At 41.4% G+C, this 21,714-nt stretch overlaps 3 protein-coding genes across 11 annotated transcripts in view; 2 read left to right on the forward strand and 1 right to left on the reverse strand.

Moving 5' to 3' along the window:
- LOC131108125 (vinculin-like) overlaps positions 1-6,525 on the forward strand; it is a 28,704-nt gene extending 22,179 nt beyond the window's left edge. For all 5 annotated transcript variants that reach the window (XM_058058927.2, XM_058058928.2, XM_058058926.2 and 2 more), the window contains 3 exons: positions 943-1,146; positions 1,367-1,471; positions 4,346-6,525. In XM_058058927.2, coding sequence (XP_057914910.2) covers positions 943-1,146; positions 1,367-1,471; positions 4,346-4,492 — 456 coding nt within the window. In that variant the 3' untranslated portion in view covers positions 4,493-6,525. The remainder of the gene's footprint in view (positions 1-942; positions 1,147-1,366; positions 1,472-4,345) is intronic.
- Positions 6,526-7,128: 603 nt separating this feature from the next.
- Positions 7,129-14,356, reverse strand: ap3m1 (adaptor related protein complex 3 subunit mu 1). 4 transcript variants are annotated; one of them, XM_058058531.2, is made up of 9 exons: positions 14,062-14,356; positions 11,123-11,400; positions 10,878-11,049; positions 10,665-10,802; positions 10,167-10,252; positions 9,952-10,085; positions 8,220-8,427; positions 7,976-8,120; positions 7,129-7,883 (listed from the first exon to the last, which is right to left on the reverse strand). In XM_058058531.2, the coding sequence occupies exons 2-9, from the start codon at positions 11,393-11,395 to the stop codon at positions 7,783-7,785; spliced, it is 1,257 nt and encodes a 418-aa protein (XP_057914514.2). In that variant the 5' UTR covers positions 11,396-11,400; positions 14,062-14,356; the 3' UTR covers positions 7,129-7,782. The 4 variants fall into 4 exon arrangements, with proteins under 4 accessions (XP_057914514.2, XP_057914515.2, XP_057914513.2 ...); XM_058058532.2 differs by lacking the exon at positions 14,062-14,356 and adding an exon at positions 13,102-13,407; XM_058058530.2 differs by lacking the exon at positions 14,062-14,356 and adding an exon at positions 11,737-11,881.
- Positions 12,546-21,158, forward strand: LOC131107981 (adenosine kinase-like). Of its 2 annotated transcripts, none has more exons than XM_058058533.2 (11): positions 12,546-12,734; positions 14,107-14,181; positions 14,703-14,756; positions 17,304-17,382; positions 17,477-17,649; positions 17,725-17,833; positions 18,897-19,067; positions 19,626-19,661; positions 19,736-19,850; positions 19,929-20,015; positions 20,099-21,158. In XM_058058533.2, exons 1-11 carry the CDS (start codon positions 12,643-12,645, stop codon positions 20,221-20,223), a joined length of 1,116 nt encoding a protein of 371 aa, XP_057914516.2. In that variant the 5' UTR covers positions 12,546-12,642; the 3' UTR covers positions 20,224-21,158. The 2 variants fall into 2 exon arrangements, with proteins under 2 accessions (XP_057914516.2, XP_057914517.2); XM_058058534.2 differs by lacking the exon at positions 12,546-12,734 and adding an exon at positions 13,019-13,461.
- The last annotated feature ends 556 nt before the right edge of the window (positions 21,159-21,714 follow it).

Consider the following 21,714-nt stretch of genomic DNA (forward strand, 5'->3'; position numbering starts at 1 on the left):
CGCGTACGCGGGTCTGAGGATGGGTTGAAACACACGCATGCAAAGAAAAATGACATCCAACACCAGCATAAACAGTGAGCTGTGCATCTTCCGTTACCATGGAAACCTACTTACCAGCTGTGGCTGCTGCATCACACTCAGACAATGCTAAACGTGTACTAAAGGGTGAAGATTGATGGAATGGCTTTTTTTATGATGCACCACTATAATGTGCTAGCTTCACAACATCCCTTCACCTCGTCGGTGATTAGGGAAAGGGGGGTGTCTCTGTTGTCAATCACCAGTCGTCTGACCAACCCGTGATGCCAAGGATGACAGTTTCCCAAAGACTTCTGGGTGATGTAGTTTTGCCCATGACATTGTCTGTACCTGTTTCTGCACCCTCATGTCAGACTGTGTGTTGTGTGTGTATGGCAGTCCGCTGTCCACTCATGGTTCCTAACCTTAAAACTGAGGCAGACACTCCGACATTGGTCATCATGCATGGAAATGTCACTACAGTATGTGCATACTGCATGAACTTCCTAAAATGATGCTTTGGTTCAGGTTTCAGCTGCCATTTTCATGCCCTTAACCTCGCATTAAAGGTCCCGTATTATACAGTTTATCAGCAGTTTTGGCCTTAGAGGGCCCGCAGTAGTGTATTGTTAGTGTAGTGGCCAAAATCTAGCCCTGATGCAGTAATTTAGACAGTTTAAGAGTATTTTTAGTGATCCCTGGGAACGAAAGCCTGGATTTTCAAAAGCGACCAATGACCTTCAACCTATGAGCACCTCTCCCGCTCAAAAGTGGAGGAAACAAGTTAGGCAGATTGTCATGTTTGGTGCTCCTAATCAGGCACTAGGGACGCTTATGATTGAAAATCATTGCATAATAGGGGACCTTTAATAATAACAGAACAGTGTGTCACATAGACAATGTAGATCCAAATATCTTCTCCAGGGTAATGACATCATCGCCGCCGCTAAGCGAATGGCTCTACTGATGGCGGAGATGTCCCGCCTGGTGCGTGGCGGCAGTGGCAACAAGCGGGCACTTATCCAGTGCGCCAAGGACATCGCCAAGGCTTCAGATGAGGTGACGAGGCTGGCTAAAGAAGTGGCCAAACAGTGCACGGACAGACGCATCAGAACTAACCTGCTGCAGGTGAATGCATTGTTTTCTTGCTGTCACCTCATGCTGTCACTTTTTACAGCCACTTGTTGCTTGGACAGGGAGAGTCAGACATATACACTTCAGAGAGGACTCTAAAAACTCTACTCCCACAAGTAGTGCCATCTGCAGGATCCGATGGGGCACTGCTCCATTTGCCCCTCATTCCCCTGATGAAAACTTAATTGACTGTCCTCTTTCTCTCCTGCTTAAGGTGTGCGAGCGGATCCCCACAATCAGCACTCAGCTGAAGATTCTCTCCACTGTGAAAGCCACCATGTTGGGTAGAACAAACATTAGCGAGGAGGAGTCCGAGCAGGTAAAGCCACCATGTGGTATGATGTTGTCATCTCTTCCTGCATTGGACATATTATAGGGTAGATAATGCTTATTCTTAAATATTGACTTCCACTCACTGTATTGGATGTGTTGAATATTTATTGTCCATCCAATCATTTTCTATGCCACTTATCCTCATTAGGGTCACACGGGAATTCATTAACTCATTTGCTCAACTCAACTGCTCACTACCAAAGATGTATTCATACATCGTTTTTTTGTGTGAGAGGCACAAAGAGGTGATGATGCAACTCCACAATAGAACAGATCATGTGTGGTGCGGTTTTAAGCCGAAATACGACCACCAGGTAGCATAAATGCATTTTATAAGAACTCGGCCTGCATCTCTCTCATGCACAGCAGCCAGGAAGTGAAACGACCTCTCACCATTTGGCGTGAGATTGCGTGAAATTTTAACGCATGCACGCGCGCAAACATGTGCACACACACACAGTTCAGTCGTGTTTTATTTGTTCATGGTATTATTATATTTGTAAAATATATGTACAGTGCATCCGGAAAGTATTCATGCGCTTCACTTTTTCTACATTTTGTCATGTTACAGCCTCATTCCAAACTGAATTAAATTAATCACTTACCTCAAAATTCTACACAAAATACTCCATTATGACAATGTGAAAAAAGGTTTTTTTGACATGTTTTGAATTTATTAAAAATAGAAAACAAAAAAATCACATTAACATAAGTATTCACAGCCTTTGCTTAATACTTTGTTGATCCACCTTTGGCAGCAATTACAGCCTCAAGTCTTTTTGAATATGATCCCACAAGTTTAGCACACCTATCTTTAGGCAGTTTTGCCCATTCTTCTTTGCAATAAGTCTCAAGCTCCATCAGGTTGGATGGGAGACGTCTGTGCACAGCCATTTTCAGATCTCTCCAGAGATGTTCGATCGGATTCAAGTCTGGACTCTGGCTGGGCCACTCCAGGACATTCACTGAGTGGTTCTGAAGCCAATCTTTTGAGATCTTGGCTGTGTGCTAATGTCTACTGTCTATATGGTCAAGGTACATGACCAGTCTACTGAGGTCAAGAGCGCTCTGGAGCAGGTTTTCATCCAGGATATCTCTATATATTGCTGCATTCATTTTTCCTTCTATCCTGACTAGTCTGCCAGTTCCTGCTGCTGAAAAACATCCCCACAGCATGATGCTGCCACCACCATGCTTCACTGTAGGGATGGTATTGCCCTGGTGATGAGCAGTGCCTGGTTTCCTCCAAACATGGCGCCTGGCATTCACACCAAAGAGTTCAATCTTTGTCTCATCAGACCAGAGAATTTTGTTTCTCATGGTCTGAGAGTCATTCAGGTGCTTTTTGGCAAATTCCAGACAGGCTGCCATGTTCCTTTTACTAAGGAGTGGCTTTCGTCTGGCCACTCTACCATACAGGCCTGATTGGTGGATTGCTGCAGAGATGGTTGTCCTTCTGGAAGGCTCTCCTCTCTCCACAGAGGAACGCTGGAGCTCTGACAGAGTGACCATCGGGGCCTTGGTCACCTCCCTGACTAAGGCCCTTCTTCCCCGATCGCTCAGTTTAGAAGGCCGGCCAGCTCTAGGAAGAGTCCTGGTGGTTCCAAACGTCTTCCATCTACGAATAATGGAGGCCACTGTGCTCATTGGGACCTTCAAAGCAGCAGAAATGTTTCTGTATCCTTCCCCAGATTTGTGCCTCAAGACAATCCTGTCTCGCAGGTCTACAGACAGTTCTTTTGACTTCATGCTTGGTGTTTGTGCTCTGACATGCACAGTCAACTGTGGGACCTTATATAGACAGTTATTATATTTCCAAATCATGTCCAATCAACTGAATTTACTGCAGGTGGACTCCAATTAAGCTGTAGAAAGATCTCAAGGATGATCAGTGGAAAAAAGATGCACCTGAGCTCAATTTTGAGCTTCATGGCAAAGGCTGTGAATACTTATGTAAATGTGATTTTTTTTTTTGTTTTCTATTTTTAATAAATTCAAAACATGTCAAAAAAAACCTTTTTTCACATTGTCATAATGGAGTATTTTGTGTAGAATTTTGAGGTAAGAGATTAATTTAATTCAGTTTGGAATGAGGCTGTAACATGACAAAATGTAGAAAAAGTGAAGCGCTGTGAATACTTTCCGGATGCACTGTATATGTATTTTGCTGAAACTTACCAATGTTCTACTGCTGATTACTCAAGAAAGGAAAAAGGCAAAAACAAACTTTTTTTTTCCTGATGAAAGATGAGAGTCTAATCTTTCTTTTGTCTATATAGATCCTACGACACAATATTCTGTGTGCCCTGAACAATCAGCAAAAAATGCTCAAAAATGCAGTAGCGAAAAAATGGCTGGGATTGAATAAGTTAATGAGTTCCTGCCGTTTAGTGCTTGACTATGGCATCACTTTCTCTCCACACTTTATTGAAACTTTTATTAAAACACACATAGATCTCTATGCTCTGAACTATGAAAATATTTGATTTATAAATAAGGAATGATGGAAATTCATTTGTCGTGGTCGTGTCTGGAACCAGTTAACCGTGATAAACAAGGGAATAAATAAAATCCAGTGTACAAGATACGATCCTACCGGCATACCAAGCCAAGACATTGAGGTTGATAAAGAAAATATTTATTAAAAACAAAACATCTGGTTTTCTGTGCCTTATTACTAACAGGAATATATGACTAGAAAGTACATGTACAAATCTCAATATCAAGCGTCCTTGATCTCAACATATACTGCTCTGTGCAGTTGAATATATATAAAGTAAAAACACAGCTACATAAACTTTGATAACATTTGTCACTTTGTTGTAATTTCACACATACATATGTCCCCATGTTTGACCAGGCCACTGAAATGCTGGTCCATAACGCCCAGAACCTGATGCAGTCTGTGAAGGAGACTGTAAGGGAAGCTGAGGCTGCCTCCATCAAGATCCGCACGGACGCAGGATTCACCCTCCGCTGGGTGCGCAAGACCCCCTGGTACCAATAAACAAAAAGTAGAACAGCAGCACACTCTTGGGATAAAAGTAGCAACGTAGATCTAGATGATTATTTATCATCCGTGGTTGATCTGCTTCATTTTAAGATATCCTTTTCCTCCTTAATGGAGAAACGGGGTTTAGAATCTCTATTTTTGGTATGTTGTGTTAAAAAGAAATGCAAATTGCAGGTAGTTATACATAAATATATATATATATACATATATATATATTTATTTTTTTGCATGAGAATGTTTTCTATTTTCTAAATGCTTTGTTTCTTAATAGTTTTATGTGTTTTGTGTATGACGAGCTGTGAGCTTTATTCACTGATTTGAAACACTTAAGGGCGGAGCCTGACGTGGGTGGAGCAGATCTCCGCCTCCTCCTCTTATGTTTACTTTTACAATTAACCGCTGCTCTGCAGGTTGAATTTAATGGTGTGACATCATCAGCGCCATATGATGATGCGTATACTTGAACTGTTAAATCTTCTGGCTTAGACGTATTATGACTCTTGGGCAATGAATTGTATAATATAATCTAATCACAAATAGTGTTTGCCAGTTGATTGCTGCAAGGCTGTAAGGCAGTCTTTGGTGCAACTCATCATTTGTTAGCCAGAGGGATGGGCCTTTTCATGTGGTTGATGAATTGAAGCAAAATAGAGTACACTTGGCTGCCATCAGCAGAGGCTCCGTTGCTTGAAAGAAGGGCGACACGTCAACTGTGGGAGCTACATCCACTCTTATGGCAAGTCTGAGCAGCGTCATTGCTGGAGTTTAGAGTATTCAGTTGGCATGAATACCATACCATACCATCAATCGAACCAGAAAGTGTAGTCCTCGTCTCGTCAAGCCCATCCCCGATTTTTTATTTTAAAAGACTAATTAATAGGGGTGTCATGAGACATTCCATTCACGAGGCGAGATGAGATTTCAAGAAAAGTACATCCATCTATTTTCTATACCGTTTATCCTCACAAGGGTAGCGAGTATGCTGGAGCCTATCCCAGCTGTCTTTGGGGGAGAGGCGGGGTACACCCTGGACTGGTCGCCAGCCAATCACAGGGCACATATAGACAAACAACCATTCCCACCCACATTCATACCTATCGCCAATTAGCCTAGCATGTTTTTGGAATGGGGGAGGAACCTGGGTGTCCTAGCTGTGTGGCATGCGGGCTCACCACTCGGTCCACTGTACAGGCTAAGAAAAGTACAATGAAAGAAATAAAAGAAATACTTTAATTATGTATGACTGACAAAAGGGCTCACTATTTTCGTGCCGTTGTTCTATGGAACAAATGCGCCCAGGTACTGAAACCAATGCACAGACTGAAATCTCTTCCAGCCTGTTTGGAGGCGAGAGACGAGGAAAACACATATCCAGTTTGTTTTCATTAATTGTGTGATTAATGAGTTAATTTATTATTGTTCCAGGTCCAGTGCCCTTTTTAACAAGAAATCTGAACCTCACAAGATATTGTGACACAAGATCTTACGATAACCCCTACTAATTAATCAATTGAATTAATGACAGTGATTAAAACCAAAGGATTTGTTTTGTGCTACCACATGTTTGAGTTTAATATTGCATCTCTTATGTAATGGTCTTTTATCCTGTATGTGGCATCATAAATGTGACACCCATTCAACATCATCTAGGACTGATTTTAAAGAAAAAAACCCTGGTGGTTTGATGTGATATGCCCAACATTGCAGGTTTTTAGAGCTTTTACAAGACATGTTGGAGTAGTCAGTTCCTTACATAATCCATACATTTTCGTAAACTGTCACTTTTATCATAAGTTATACAGTATTTTGTATGATTGCTGGGCAAATGTAATCTGTGTGTGAATATAGAAATGGGCACTCCATGAAAGGGATAGAATGTAGTGAGCATGTAGCAGACGCTTGCAGAGAGCGACACAGAGTGTAGTTGAGTGAGCGTGTGTGTCCCACGCAACCTGAATGTATCATGAGACCTTGTGGCCCCCGCCAACACGTGCTGTGCCTTGGAACAATAAAAGACGATATGATGAATGGTATCGCTGATGATGCGTCTTCATTCACTTCACACCTACACTAAAAAGGAAAGACTTATGAGACTTCACTCAGTGAGCACCTAAAGGATGCAGGCTGTGTATCGGGACCCACCATCCGTAGCGGGCCCCATTTTGGACAAGGGGGCGTATTCTCAATAAATGTGCAAGGGATGTGCTTTGCTGCTGCAAAGCATAGAGCAGTAAATCAGCCTGAAACAGGAGTGTGTGTGTGTGGGGGGGGCAGTTTGGCCAGGGTCAGCCCTGAGGAAAGGTATGATGATAACCACAGAGTCAGAAGTGGAACTTGAATGAAACTGAACAGGGCCTATTAATAATCCAAAATTGAGTTTTTGAAAAGCACTCTATAAATAAAATGGATTATGTAGTATTCCACACTGGTCACTAGGTGTCAGTAATGGTACTGCAGTGGTTTTCAAACTGTGGGCCACTCCTGACCACACTTTTTCAAGAGAATATTCTATTCTATATTCTTTCTTTCTTTTCTTTCGACTTATATTAACTGTTCCAGATAAAGGGAAATAGAAAAGGGTGACATGCTAATTAACCTGTTGAAGAACATACTTCACATTAACTTCAAAGAACCACAAAAAACATGTTTATTTAAAGTTTTTAGAAGACATCTTGCGCACTTAAAGTGAGATTCATACAAGAGCAGATGCAGTATTTTTTCCATGTAGAGAAATGATTGTGCAAATACAGGGCGTTGCGTTTAAGAACACATTCAAGGTTGTGCATTGTATAAGTGGGTACCAATCATGTAGGCTGTTTTAGCTGGATTTGACCCACAGCCAATCACAGCCTGACATCTTAGTGTGCAGACAACTTATCTTACATAGATTGCTATAAAGCCCTGAAGGAAGCACCTTGAGGTGCCATACAAGGCCACATTACAGAGTAAATGTCCATGTGCAACAATACCTGCACTAAGGACGGTGTATTTTTCATATTTCAATATACAAGTAGGAAAATGATAAGCAAAAAGGCTCCAAGGCGACATACAAGTAGTATTGACAACATGATTGTGTGATCTCAGTCTCCCTTCATCAGACAGACAGTGGTAAGAAAGAAAATGACATTGATTTGTTATTAAGGCTTCCCTTCACAGGCCACAAAAGCACCTTGGTGTATGTACAGAACATGTAATGCCATGACACTTCATCATAAATAACTGTTACAAGGCAAAGTCATTCATTATCAGTAATGAGGTTTGGATCTGGATTGTTGACCTTTTATTCAGGTCCGCACTTGGAATTTCCCGGCTTTTGTCAGATACTTGACTCCTTTAAAGGGTTTATACTTTTCGCCGTACATGTCCAGACGATTCACCTTCAGGCCTGCGTCACAGTGGAGAGGACAGTCATGAATTGTTGATTTAAAAAAAACTAACTAACGACAAATTCATTTGGATTATATATTTGGATGCTACCAGATATAGCAAGCTGCTGTATCTTCATTTCAATGTTGAGCGAAGGGTTCTCCTCAGGCTTTGGAGCTCCTGCCTGGACGCTCAGGCTACCTCGCAGGTTAGGAAGCTTCTGGGGGTTCAGCTTCCCGATGTCCCAAACCAACACCTAGGAAGACACATCCGTGGGATACACTGTCAGAACCTGAATCACAAAAGCCAGCAAACCCTCCTTTGCGTGAGAGATACTTCTCGATCTGACAATCACCTTGGTGGCAAGGTCGTATGTGTAGCTTCCCTGCGTGGCTGTGAGGTTGGCACTGAGCACAGCTTTAGGCATGTGGATGGTGACCATCAAACCTTCCACCATCTTCCCCATGGTCTGCTTGGGTCCTATTGTGATGTCCAAACGACCGCAAGAACCCGTCTCCAAGAAACTGATGTTTTGTTTAACGTACACTGGAATGGCCACCAGACTGACGGTAAGGAATCAAAACATGATTATTACAGAAAACGGCAGATTTTATCAATCGACATGCTATTGTTCATTATACAATGCTGTGAAATAGTCTTTCCATGCATTTACACCCCTTTGCCCCCCTAAATGTAAGGGGAGATTACAGTAAATACATCCCAAATGTATCCGTGAATAATTCTCAGTTTGGAGTGTTTGGTGCTAATGCCGGTGCACATGCCTGTGGTTTCAACACATCGATGCCCAATGCCTAATGCGAGGAATAACACAGGTTGCGACAAAGTATTTCCACATGATGGCTGAATTGGATCTCCACTTTCATATCGCAAAAATGATAACTGACAAATTTAGTGTTTTTTTTCATAACGTGGTATACATTGTATACCCCGTATACCGAATATAATATACTGAATATTATAATACAGACACCTAGTGACCGGTGTAGAATAGTACATATCATCATATTTGAATGCGTCATCATTATACTTGTACTTTAGTTCATTTAGCCATTTTTGTGCTTGAAAATGCTTAATTTTGGCAAAACATCTGCTTAAATATGCATATTTTTCCGGACTAGCGGGCCACATTCAACCACAAAACAGCACGTTTGATAACTCCATGATAAGACTGATGCTACAAAATTCGAATCTCTGAAGGATTGCTGAAGGATTACTTTATAAAGTATGAACAATCTACCGATGCATGAAACTAAACCAACACCCAGAAGTCAATAACTTTTTGTTCCATTCAACCCGTCCAAACATAAAAACACTGAATCAGAGTTTCTGAATGTCACATATACAGTAAAGTCTCGTTATATCGATATTCTCGGGAGTGGGAAAAAATACCGATATAACCGGACTATCCATATATCCGATCCTGCGCCGAACTGCATTAAAAGTGGGCGGATCTTTGATATGGCATGTAATTTTCTCCTTGAGTTCATGGATTGCGTATCTAGCATGCTTTTGTACTACAATACATTTTGTACTACAGTAAATAAAAATAAACTTACGCTGTAGTGATTACCGGTTACCGGGACATAATTCACCCCGGAACTATCGATAGGGAAGGTGTTGCCACCCGGAGGGGTAGGCGCGAGGGACGGGGGTTTTCCGCTGTGTGTGCTGCACTCTGGTGGTGGAAGTGTGAAAAATAAAGTTGACTGGAAGCAGCCGTTCGCCGTGTTCTTTTTTGGTATTGAAATCCTTAAGCAAAGATTGATTTAAGCTGCTTTTGTATCGATATAAGCAGACCAAATTGGCTGGCGGGAGATGAAAAGGGCATCCTAGTAACCGGATTATCATAATAACCGGGTATGTACTAACGGAGCTAATTATATCATAAAAGACTAGAAATTTGCCGGGAAATGAAAATAGTATCGTAATAAGTAGTAATTCGTTTTAACCGATATCGATATAACGAGACTTTACTGTAGTTTGTAGCCTTTGAGAAAACACTGAATCACAATTATTTCCCCCTGTTTAAAACACACATGAAGACATCCCGTATCAGCCGTGCTTACTTCTGAGAGCTGACATGATAAGTCATGAGGGTGAAGTTGCCATCGGGCGGGATGAAAGAGAGGACGCGCTCCGATTCCCAGCGCTTGAAACGCACGCACGGGTGAAAGCTGACGTCGTCAAGAAGACGAGGATTCTTGAATACACAAAACAACAACACCAGGGATGAGTTTCACAATTGGACACACACACACGATATGAGAGGAATTGAACTCACCATGAAAGACAGAGTGAGGTCAGGCATCCCTGTGAGTCTCACACAGGCTTCTATTACACCCTGGATCTCTGCAAATACTGTGGAACCTACACAACAAGGACAGTTAACACATTACCATATTACCAGTACCTAATTGGTTGCCACTTAATAATACATGATCACGTGGTCAAAGAGGGCTATGTTTTCCGTTCTTCTTTCTCATGCACTCCAGATCATTGTTAAAGTTGAAAAAATGAAGTTGTTATACTGTATGCATAAAAAGTTTCCATTTCGATAATACTAGCCCCTATCCAATTACCACCATCCCCTTTCTGCGGGCTATAATTTCATGGTAATAGGTCCTAAACGATGAATGTGAGTGTGAATGGTTGTTTGTCTATATGTGCCCTGTGATTGGCTGGCCACCAGTCCAGGGTGTACCCCGCCTCGCACCCCCTCGACCCTCGTGAGGATAAGCAGTAGAAAATGAATGAATGAAGGTCCTAAACAGATAATCACCTGATTTGTCCAAAATGGCATCTATTTCCTCAATGACATCAAAGTATGCTTCATTGTTGGTATATTTAACACCAGCCCGCCTCCAGGGAATATTCGACAATTGACCAGTTGGTAACATGTCTCCAACATTGCTTCCCCCTGGAAAAAAAGACAACATAACAGAAACATTATTGACTTTGAAATGACCATAAGGAAGGGCGGCCATCTGTTTACCTGTCAGAGTATTAACAACTGATCTCAGGATGGTGGGGGGCCTAATCATCTCCTTAAGGACATTGGACTCTGTCGCCAAAGGAAAGCCGTTGTCAAGCATCTCTTCCAAAATCTCATAAACAGTCACCAGGTTGTCTTTGATGACCCCTTCAGAGCATTCTCCAAAGTAATCCTGTTGACAACAAAACACTTGATAACGACATTTGCTTTTTGATTTTTTTTCCACATATGAAAAAGTTTCATACCTGAAGCGTGTCTGCGATTCTGTGCAGGAATTCAATGACAAACAGCGGTGGAACTTCAGTCTGGGTGACAGAGAGAAAGAAGAGCTTTCCTCTGTAGATACTAATGAGATAGTGATGTGGGGTCTGCAATATAGGAGGCACATTTTCGGGCTCCAACGCTTTCTCTTTGGCTTCGAAGAAGTAGTCGCACACACTCCTGTTGATGACACTCTTCCAGTGTTTCTCCAGGAAGATGTCTCCCGTGTGATTAATCAGGAACAGACTGTGGATCATCTCAACTGAAACAATGAGACGATTGTTGTTGTTGTTGTCAATAGACTTGTGCAGCACTCATGTCAGCACTTTTACAGAATACATAATATATCAGTGTATTTCTCGCGTTTTTTTTCTTTCTTCAAACTGACTGTACGGAAGTGCCACGTTATGTCAACTGACCGACTGCCATTCCAAGTTAACTCCAATTACCTGAACTTGCAGTTTCCGAATTCGGAACTTGATCCAAAATGAATTACCGTCAACACGACAAAGCACGATTTAACATGTGCAACTCTATAAAGCTAAGTTATACATGTGCTATAAACAGAAAAGGTAATGAATAACATTTTAACTTTTACCTCCGGACTGTTTGGTCTACCAGCGATGGTGATGTTGCCAATATGGCAGGAGCGACTGACGTGATGCCTGCACAAGACTTTGAGTCACCATTTTCTCAAGTTAATGTTAGCCAGTATATTTAAATATTGTATTTAGCTTCTTATGTTTGTGTGTTTTGACGGTGTATGGTAATAATGCCGTGCATTTGTTTTTGGAGAACAAATAATATTTTTTATCAGGCATATTTACAGACAACTAATTCAGCTTTGATGTGTGTTTGCTACCCTTATTTGTGTCTGTCAGGATGTTTTTCCCCTTACAGCACCGTAAGATAAACGTTTGCACTATCGAGCTTCATAAGTGTATTATATCAGGACTCGTGTCACGTAGAGCAACATTCTTGTGAAAATGTTCATTATCCCGGCATATGTTTTGCGATGAATTCCTAACATGAACTCCTATAACTTTCAACGGAAGTGTCAAAATATTTCTTCACAGAAGAAAGCGTATCACGTGTTTTTACTTTTGCACAATTTCCCCTTTTATTTCGTAACATGTGTAGTCATTCCCATTATTTTATACACTGCGACTCCATATAATACCTCACTGGTTGATTGAAATAACCAACAAAACGAATTATTTATAATGATGTAACTTAATAATAACAACACAACAGAAAATAATCAATAATTAATTTAATCAGTTAATGAATAATAATAACAATAATAACAAGTCTATACTGTATTGCAAATACAATTTGTGATTGGTGGAAGTCCCTGTCGTCACGCCTCAGCCTGCCAAACCTCGATCGGGGTGAATAATGAGCAATTTAAAACCAACTGGCCACCATACTAGTCACGCTGGGTAAAGAAAACCAGGTAAACGAGGTAAAGGTGATCGAAACGTGCCCTGTTTGACCAACAATAATGGCCTCCGAGGAACCCAAAGCAAAGAAAGCTAAACTGTCGGAAGGAGAAAAGACGGACTCGGTGGCCAAAACATCTCCCGTAAAACTAAGGTGACCACACGCTACAGAAATCACCAATAACAGTTCATTTAGTTGTTGCAATGTGTGACAATAACCCGGTTCTTACGCAGAATTCGGTCGTATTGTAACGTTTATTTTTCACAACATTAATGTTTATGACTAGAAAGTCGGACAAAGTTTAACAGAAGGGTGCAAAGTCCTTTGAGTAACCAGGCAACTGGTTACTCAGGCAATTGTTCTTTAGCTCACTTCAGCTCAGTAGCGGTCTTAAAAGTATGGCTGTGTGTCATTGCCAGTGAGCACAAGGTGACCCACTGTGTGTAGAACCTGAGCAGAAATAAATAGTCAGGGAATAGTTGTTCCGTTGCCAGACCTAATGTGAGGCACCTGAACGCACCGTCGTCCGAATGGCACAGCTGTCACGTGACCTCTAATGGGCGTTTGAACGAAAAGCTAAATCCAGTTCTTTCTTAATCAGCTACCATCAGCACGCTTCTCACGATGTTGCTCGTATCTTTGCAACAAGAGTGTACTGAGGCGATCCAAGCCAATAGCCAGACAGAGAGCGACTGCCCTGGCCCTTCCTCCTTTCAGATGCCACCATTCACCCATCCAAGAGGAGGGGCTGGAATTTTGCAGGGGAAGCATCGACTTGCCATAGTGCTGAAATTGAGGAGTTCTTAAAAGCCTTGTTCTTTCTGAGATAGTGTTAGCTGCTCAACAGGTCTCCAGCACAGGGGAAGATGTCTGCACTGAGGTAAGATTAAATAGGTAAAGAGGCTTAATCTATAGGGGGCTTGTATAATAATATGCTCTTCCTTTATGCAAGGAAGATGTGTCTCTTGGAGAAGATAATTAGGGTGCGGTGCCTGTTTTTAAATATGTAGTATTCATGTTATATTCTTGTGTGTTTTGTCAATATTTACCAAAGGAGGCAATCAAATTATGGGCGCTGACTTGCACTTGTGGCTGTTTGCTTACAGAAAACCATGTAGAAGATCCACTTGCTGATGTTATTCGTTGATACAAATCCAGAGTGCTGGCTAGTAATAGCAATGTGCTGTGTAGAAGCCTAATAGAATCACATGACTTACTTTTATAATGAAATATTCAAGTGCACTGTCATCCCAAGAAACAAAACACAGCTTGTTCTTAATGCAATCACACAATTGAATGGACCAGATTCTCTTCTTCCACATGCATTCATGCAATGTTAGAAGTGTATCTTTCTCAGGCATGCACCATTTGTCATTTTCTCTACATGCTTACTTATAAACACTTAAGGGAAAGCATACATCTACCATCCGTAAGACGCTCCTTGTTGAGTTAATGTCAAGAGATTATTCAGTATGCTTACGTGAATGCAAAATCCTCTTTTTAACATGTAGTTTCTGTTTTTCAGTCCTAATTCACTCTTTGGGATGGGGAATCCCTTGCTGGACATCTGTGCTGTGGTGGACAAAGATTTCCTGGACAAGTAAGATATTTAATTCAAATAAATATACAGTCAAACAAATCTTTGCTGTCAAACCTCCATAATAACCAGATACTTGATAAAGATGATGATCACTCGTCCGATTGCATTGTAGTAGAGCACCAATTTGACATTTAATTGTTTGACTTCCTTAATTTGACGGTCTGTCCTCTGCTATAGTGTGAGCCTTCATTAGTCATCAGCGTTTTTTTTCTGTGTCCAAACTGAAGTGACCAGGGCAAAGGGCTCTGTGTGGCTTCCAGTTAGGTTAGAGTCCACCCTTCAAGGCCTTGCGTAAAACCCCAGGATTAGATAGATCTAAGCCAGCCAAGCACACGTCTAATTCAGCCTCAACCAGAATAAAGCAAAAAACCCTCTCCTGCATTAAAAACGTACATAGACAGCAGCACTACTATTGTGTGAGTAAGCCATGTAAACACAAACAATGAATGTTGTGTATTTATCCCCAGCAAAATAATCTACCATGCAATCTAATTCCTCTTTCCTACTTGTCCTTTTTGCAGATACACACTGAAGCCCAATGATCAAATCCTGGCTGAGGACAAGCATAAAATGATGTTGGTATCTCTTACAACCCCTCTTGTAGAATATTGACTATTTTATGTGTCCTGTCTCTTACTGTTGCTATTATATTGACACTCCTTACTGTGCTGGAGCAGGCCAGTCAAAGCAGGCCACAAATCTCCTGCGTTGACCTCCGTTCTGTTATAGAACAGCAATAGTAAAGCTGTGGATTCAGCACAGGGAGAGTGTGTGTCAGCCAATAGCAGAGCAAGACTTTTCACCTCCCAGTGCCTCTGAGAAAAGAGCCACAAAACAAACAGCCGAAGATAAGAATTTGGTGTGTGTGTGTGTGTGTGTGTGAGACACAGAGAGAGAGAGAGAGAGAGACCGACCGACCGACCAACTGTGGTTATAGTGTACATCAAGGAGTTGTACATTCACAGGAAATGCACTTGAAGTCATCCATTACTCAGGCTTCACTGGAAGTCTACTGAGGGTTTTTTTTTAATTCCCCTTAATAGGGAGTTTTCATTTGTTTATTCAGCCCCTTTCACACAGATCCTGTGGAGTTGCAAGAAACTGCCTTTGTTTTTTTACACATAACCCAGCAAAGGTGGAATATTTAGTCACCACACCGCAACATGGCATCATGCAATCAGACAATGAGACTAATGGCATGAGCCCAGTGTCTGACAGCAATGTTTGGCCCCGTTCACACATGGTGAAAGACGTCTCTGTCTGGCTTTTTCCCCCTTGTGCTGAATAAAAGGCACGTTGACAAAGTCAGATCAGGCATTTTCAGCCTCTGAAAGTGGTATCCAAAGCTGTCACAGAGTTGGGAAGCTGCCTGTGTGAAAGGGAATGGCAGAAAGGCGTGACACGGTGTGACGTACTTAGACTAATTTAGTGATGTTGATGTTGTAGTAATTGTCGCTGTCCCACAGGTGGTTTATATGTCAAAGCAGGCACATGTGCTGATGTCATTACTTGAGATCTTGTGTCGCAAGATCTAGCAGGGTTAAAATGTGACTTTCGTTTGGGGGAAAAAACAGTCTCACAAGAACAGAAAGCAGCCAGAAGCTAATCACATTGTGAACTATGGCATTGTTAAGATAATACATATGCTATGAAAGGGTAGTGCGTAAAGAAGCTTGGTAGCTGGCTATTGTTAAAGCTGCAGCCGTTTTTGCGCATAAGCGATGTGTGTGGTGTAAACAAAGCTACCAGTATTATTATTTTTTTGTCCAAGATGCAGCCTGGGGGCCATCTGCAACCTGTGGCTGTTATTTTTTTTTATTAGACAACATTTTGCAGGTGCCAGCACAACAGTCAAGTAGTAAAGCAACTTCTGGAGTTGCACCGTTTGCGTGGATCTAGATACATTTGGTTGCAAGGGGGCACTAAACAAAGCCAAAAAGGCCCCAGGGAGGTATCAGATCTATATGCTATGCAAAGTTTATTAAAGGGGACCTATTATGCTTATTTTCGGCCCTATGTACTGAATAGTGGATTCCTATAGAGCAGCTGCACACGATAACCCGCACAGAAAGTTTTCTAGAGCGTCCAGAATCTGCCCCTATTCCAGCATATATTCCTGGGATTTCCAAAATGTTGTAATTTATGTATGCCTCTCACATCCTGCTTGCGTCCCAAATGCGCAAACCATATTATCTGAAATGACCCTTTAAAGATTTCTGACCAAAATATGGCATATTTGAGACAGAACCAAAATATGTGTGAATGGTTAGTGTAGACCCGAGACCATTTTAAATTGGTCTAATGAATTGTGTGCGCCACTTTACACTGCAGCAAGTCATGTTTTATACAAATTCAGGAGTGAATCAACCACAATACTGGTTGCCAGTAATCATCCGGGAATGTGGTTCCTAGTTCCTGCTCCAAGGACTCCTTGGGGGCGGATGGCTGATTAAGCAATCTAAAAAAGAACTTCCTAATAAGCACCGGGATATATTAAGCTAGCAGTATCATTGCAGTGTATGTCTATGTATGGCAGATGAATTTTTACACATATTACACTTTACACAAATATTGCATTATTATGATATAATAGTATTTTTATTATATACTATCATAACGGTGGTTTCTTTGGTGTCAAAAGTGTAGGACAATAAACACTTCAAAATGCACATGCATTGCACAAAGCTCAGTCCATGATACTTTTCTGAAGATTAATGTTAAAATCGCATCTCATTCTCGTGGACCCAAGACAATGTGTGAATCAGCCCCCCCCCACCCCCCACCCCACTGCAACATCTGGCTCTGTCTCAAGACTTGGGCCTGTTATCACTGTCCAATTAAGGTCATGCTGGACATGTGTAGAACGATGGCTAATAGGCATACATACATCAAGTAGTAAGGAATAGGCTTGTGTTGTACACTATGCTGGCCATCATGTGCGTCTTGTTTCTTTTACTGCTCCGCATTCAGTCTGTTGTAGTGAATATCTTCTCCCTGAAGAGGTCAATGTCTTTTGTAAATCAAGTTTCTGACTCGAGTAAGAGTCAGGCATTTGGTTGACTTCTTGGAATGGTATACAGTGTTCAAGTGTCATTGTCGTGGATTATCTTATCTCTGTGCAGGTTTGATGAGCTGGTGAATAAGTTCAAAGCAGAGTACCACGCTGGGGGAGCGACACAAAACTCCATAAAGGTCGCTCAGGTCAGTGACATACAGAACGTCACCGTAGTAATGCTGTAATTTAATGAAGCTCTCGTCATTTGTTCTGATGTGTCTCCCCTCTCGCTGTATCTAGTGGATGATCCAGGAGCCTCATAATGTCGGCACCTTCTTCGGCTGCATCGGCAAAGACAAGTTTGGAGAGATTCTGAAGAAGAAAGCGGAGGAGGCTCACATTGATGCCCACTACTACGTGCAAGACGTGGAGCCCACAGGGACATGCGCCGCGTGCATCACTGGAGCGAACCGGTAATGTCCACACACTCATTCATATACTTAGTCAATCCTTTTTTCATCATTTCTTTCTTTCTTCTCATCTTTCAGGTCACTGGTGGCTAACTTGGCTGCTGCTAACTGTTATAAAAAGGAGAAACATTTGGATCTGGAGGAGAATTGGAAGTTGGTGGAAAGCGCTCAAGTGTACTACATTGCTGTGAGTCATAGTTCTGGGCTCCCGTGGGTGATTGCTTTTAAGTGTTTGGAATTAGTACTGCGGTCTCTGAAGTGAGTACACCCCTTTCACCCCAGTAACCATTTTATTACAGTATGTAGCTCTCTGCACGACAGCAGGCACAGGTCGGTTCTTTGAAACAGGCGTTTAATACATGAGCTTGTTTCTCATACATCCTTGCCTTCACGCTGTGAGAACTGCATTCAACTAGATACAAATTGTACATGTCATATTAAACTTATGCAAATGAAACTTAATATTGTGAAAGACTAATTAACAACTTGGAAAATATACCTCGTTGGCTGCTGGCCGTGAAAAGAGGTCCTTAAAATCTTGGAAATCCATATGACTGTTAGCTTCCCACTTAGACAGTACGTGCAAATGACGTGCTGTGCATTTACAACTTCCTCCTTTGTCCTTCAATTAATGCTGCCACTTAGCAGCACAAACAAGAATCTTTATTCCGCCATGGGAACAACGAAAACATACACAATTAATTAACTTATTTGTCAGCTCATTATAATAATGTACACCCTTTTAACCTGTTTTTAAGCTTCAATGAAATAAATAATTTCTTAACAAAATTCATGAAATGATTTAAGGAGTATGCTTAGCGTACTTCTGTAACAGCACTTACACAGTATATCTTCTCAAGCGACATTACTTCAAAGTAGTCTGTGTACAGCTTGCATAGCGGTATGGATTTACTGTCTTCACAAAGTGACTCAACATACAGTCTTGTGAGTAGCAAGATGATTGTGTCCTACCTACCCATGCCCAGTTGACAGCAAATATGTACTGCTATACAAGCTGTGCACTGACTACTCTACTTGTCATCCATGTTTAATTTCTATTGTATTGTCTCTTGACAAGATGTCATAAAATGGTGGCTGAAATATGAGGATATGAGATCGGAGCATCGAAGAGCATGTAAACACAGGATGTTCGTAGATGAAATATGAATCATCAATTTACTCTTGTGTGATCTTTATCATCTGTACATGATTTGTACTGTCAATAAGCCCTTCTTGACTGTTCCTCACAGGGTTTCTTCCTCACTGTGTCTTTGGAGTCCATGCTGAAAGTGGCCAAGCATGCGTCGGAAAACAACAAACTGTTCTGCCTCAACCTGTCTGCACCTTTCATCTGCCAGTTCTTCAAGGACCACCTCAAGCAGGTCCTGCCCTATGTGGACGTGCTCTTTGCCAACGAGACGGTACGTGTATAGCGTGTATATTGCTGCGGTGTATATCAGTGTGTCTCGCTCAATGTCTCCCAACCTTTATTGAGCCATCGCACATACATATTTTATAGGGGGGCAACAATACGTGTATCTGTATCGAAGCGTTCAATAAAAGGGTACCGATTCGGTATGCATGTGTATCGAACAATATGTAACACAGCGGCACACTTCCAGTTGCCATCTTGGCACGGGCGGGCGGGTCATCATGTCGTTCCTCTCTGGCTGGAGCTACAGTAGCTGCTGCTCATCACCGTGACTGGCATGCGCTACAGGACTTGTATAAGCCCACTGTATCAAACCAAACATGAACTTGAATTTTGTGTATCGTTGCAAGCCTACTATTTTACATGATAAAAATTTCATAAAGTATGCTATGATTTATGCTGTTGTATGAATGGCAAGGATACACAGGTTAATTGTATGCCCTCTGCTATCTAGTGGAAGAACATGGAATTGTTCTGCCTGTCACTGACTTATTTTTTGGACTGCATCAGGATCACTAAACTGTGATTGTGTGTTGATGTTCTGCAGGAGGCATCTGCGTTTGCTAAAGAGCAAGACTTTGAGGTGATTTTTTTTGTCTTTTTTTTCTTTTTTGCAATTCCATTCATTTTGTATAACGTGTATCATGGTCTTTGTAGACCAAAGACATCAAGGAGATTGCCAAGAAAGTGCAGGCTCTGCCCAAAGTCAACACAAAGAGACACAGGATTGTTGTCTTCACTCAGGGGAAGGATGAAACTGTGATGGCGCTCAGTAAGATTTTTAACTCAGTTTTACTCCTCAAACAAATATTTGTTTGAGGTGTAATTCCTTTCTCTTCTGTTTGCTCAGGTGACAAAATTGAGACCTTCCCAGTGTTGGCGATTGATCCCAAAGATATCGCAGACACAAATGGTGCCGGTGATGCCTTTGTTGGAGGTACCGTCTTCTTATATTTACCATGCATACCGATGTTATCTGTATTTCCCCCAGTGTTAACAATATTGCCCTCCGTCATGCAGGTTTCCTGTCTGGATTGGTCCGAGACAAACCACTGACCCAATGCGTGAGGGCGGCACACTACTCTGCCAATGTCATCATTAGAAGATCAGGTTGCACTTTCCCAGAAAAGCCAGATTTTGTCTAAGGATGCTCTTTTTACCAGTATAATTTTACACAAAGTGTTTTCAGCCCTGTTGCACCCCATCGGTTAATTTGTCTGATTTCTTATGAGTGGTCTGCTCCCTGCCTCCTATGTGGGCATGACTTGGTTTTTCCACATGGTGGCACTGCAGGTATGTGGCCTCCAGTGAGTGATCACACACACACACACACACACAAAATGTACCCCAGTACTTGAGCATCTGTGGATGTGCTCAACAAAACACTTAAAGTGTCCACATGACATATTGAAGTACCCTTGTGGTCCAACATGTGTCCATTTCAGTCTACAAATCCAGCATGTGAACAAGACAAGATTGTCCAGGGCCACTTGTCTTGATGACTCTAAAGTAAATTGTATATATAAAACAGTCAACCATCCACACTCTTTCAATTTCTTTTAATACTTTCTAATTCTCTTTTTACAAATGTGTGATTAATAAGGCCAGTCAATTTAAATAATACATTTAAAAAAAACATTATTATCAAATGCCATGTCAGCCTCCATCATGAGTGCCTTTCTGTGTCATTAATACAAAGTTTCTAGAGACTTCAAACTGTTTTGTCACCAGGATGTAAAAGGATTGGTGCATGTACACTGGTACTGTTGAAAAGTTAAGACATTTAAACACTTTTTGTGGGCGTACTGGTGGTGGAGTACCTTGTACCTCAACACTCGGCTTTAACTTAGACAGTGAATACTTGTGATGTAATGCAAGCTTCTGTTTTCACGTTTCTGTGTTTAATTTGGTTGAAGTCAATCTATACTTGAATACAGTTGACCTTGACAATTTATTTTTGCACTATCTTGAATTTACAATCCATCAAACGATATTCCTCTTTTTCACAAATGACAAAAGTCTTCAAGTGACTGTGTGATGCCTAACACGGATAAATAAAACTAAAGGCTCATTTACTGAATTTATGTTGCATATTTTGTCTTTGTTTATTATATTGATACTTTTTTTAAAAGTACACATGCTGAATTTACCAAATACATGTACTGGAAATGTGGCCATTATCTCATTTAACATTTAAAGGCTTAGCCCAGGGCTGAACTGTGGGGGGGTGGGGGGGCGTGAGAGGCAGGGAGGTCTTTCAGTATTAGTGCACACCTGCTAACATGTATGAATGGCATACTCGCCATGCAATTTCACTCTTGAATACAGTTCTATGCTTCACTGCCCTCCATTTTGTTGCAGTTCGCTGCTTTCAGTTTTGACTTCAGTGCAAAGAAATAGATATGATCAGTTGGTCAATAGTATTTCAAATCAGATGTGGGGTTATGACAGAAAATGGAGAATCACTGAATTCGCCCAGCCGATTGTACATTGAGTTAAATGTAATTAATCACTGTGAACCAGTTCTGTGTTTTTGTCTTATCTTATTGTTTCATATATTTTGATAAAATGGGGGAAAAAGTGGCGAGTCACGTTTTTTCTCAAGCTACTGCTTTTTATAATAATAATACATTTTA

The sequence above is a fragment of the Doryrhamphus excisus genome, linkage group LG20 (assembly GCF_037039965.1).
Source record: "Doryrhamphus excisus strain RoL-2023G ecotype Guam linkage group LG20, RoL_Dexc_Guam_v1.1, whole genome shotgun sequence".
Lineage (NCBI taxonomy): Eukaryota > Metazoa > Chordata > Actinopteri > Syngnathiformes > Syngnathidae > Doryrhamphus > Doryrhamphus excisus.